The sequence below is a fragment of the Pteropus alecto genome, unplaced genomic scaffold (genome assembly GCF_000325575.1).
Source record: "Pteropus alecto unplaced genomic scaffold, ASM32557v1 scaffold14247, whole genome shotgun sequence".
NCBI classification, from domain to species: Eukaryota; Metazoa; Chordata; class Mammalia; order Chiroptera; family Pteropodidae; genus Pteropus; species Pteropus alecto.
In genome coordinates, this window is record NW_006440117.1 from 1 (window position 1) to 994 (window position 994).

The window sequence follows — 994 nt, forward strand, 5'->3', positions numbered from 1 at the left end:
ATTTTGTTATACCCCAAAAGAAAACTATAAATTGTGGAAGAGGCATTACCCCAGAGCAGAAAAGTGTGACTGATCTCGTCTTTGCTGGGTTCCAGGTGGAGGATCCCGCCTTGGCTGTGTTCACTTACATGGGGCTGAGCCTCTCTCTGCTGTGCCTCCTCCTGGCGGCCCTCACCTTCCTGCTGTGCAAAGCCATCCAGAACACCAGCACCTCACTCCACCTGCAGCTCTCTCTCTGCCTCTTCCTGGCCCACCTGCTCTTCCTCATGGCCATCGACAGAACAGAGATCAAGGTGCTGACACTGTCCCAAAAGACACCTAACCTGCCCAGGGGATGCTGAGTTCATGGGGCCATGCTGCATTGGACACCTTAAAAAAATGGCCTTGGGTTCGGGGAAGGTTAGAGGGGTCAGTAGCCACTTTCACATTGACTGACATAACTATGACCAACCCTCTGCTAACAATTCCTTCATATGAATCAGAGTTCTCCCAATGACACGGTGTAGGAGAGGTCCAGCGGTCATGCTCTACCCTGACTACCTGTACCCCTGTGACTCCTACTCCTCACCCAGGTGCTGTGCGCCATCATCGCGGGGACTTTACACTACCTCTACCTGGCCTCCTTCACCTGGATGCTGCTGGAGGGCCTGAACCTCTTCCTCACTGCCCGCAACCTGACCGTGGTCAACTACTCCAGCGTGAGCAGATTCATGAAGAAGTTCATGTTCCCTGTGGGGTACGGAGTCCCAGCTGTGATCGTGGCCATTTCTGCAGCAGCCAGACCTCACCTTTATGGCACATCCACCCGGTAAGTGCAAATTCCTACTGTCTTTATCTTTTCCACATGACCATGACCTGCAGAGGATCACCTTAGCACTTTAGTTTCACTAGAAATGATCGTCACATGAACACCCAAAGGCATCCTCCTGGTTTAATGATTATATTTTTTGAAGTGACCGTTTTAAGATCTAAAAATTTTATTGTTTTAAAAGTT

At 50.3% G+C, this 994-nt stretch overlaps 1 protein-coding gene across 1 annotated transcript; it reads left to right on the forward strand.

The window, feature by feature from the left end:
- Positions 1-95: 95 nt before the first annotated feature.
- LOC102887688 (adhesion G protein-coupled receptor E3-like) lies at positions 96-808 on the forward strand (the record flags this gene model as incomplete). The annotated part of the gene is made up of 2 exons (XM_006917049.1): positions 96-293; positions 573-808. Coding segments are annotated over 2 exons (434 nt in total), but the record flags the coding sequence as incomplete, so codon positions are not given.
- Between the last annotated feature and the right edge of the window lie 186 nt (positions 809-994).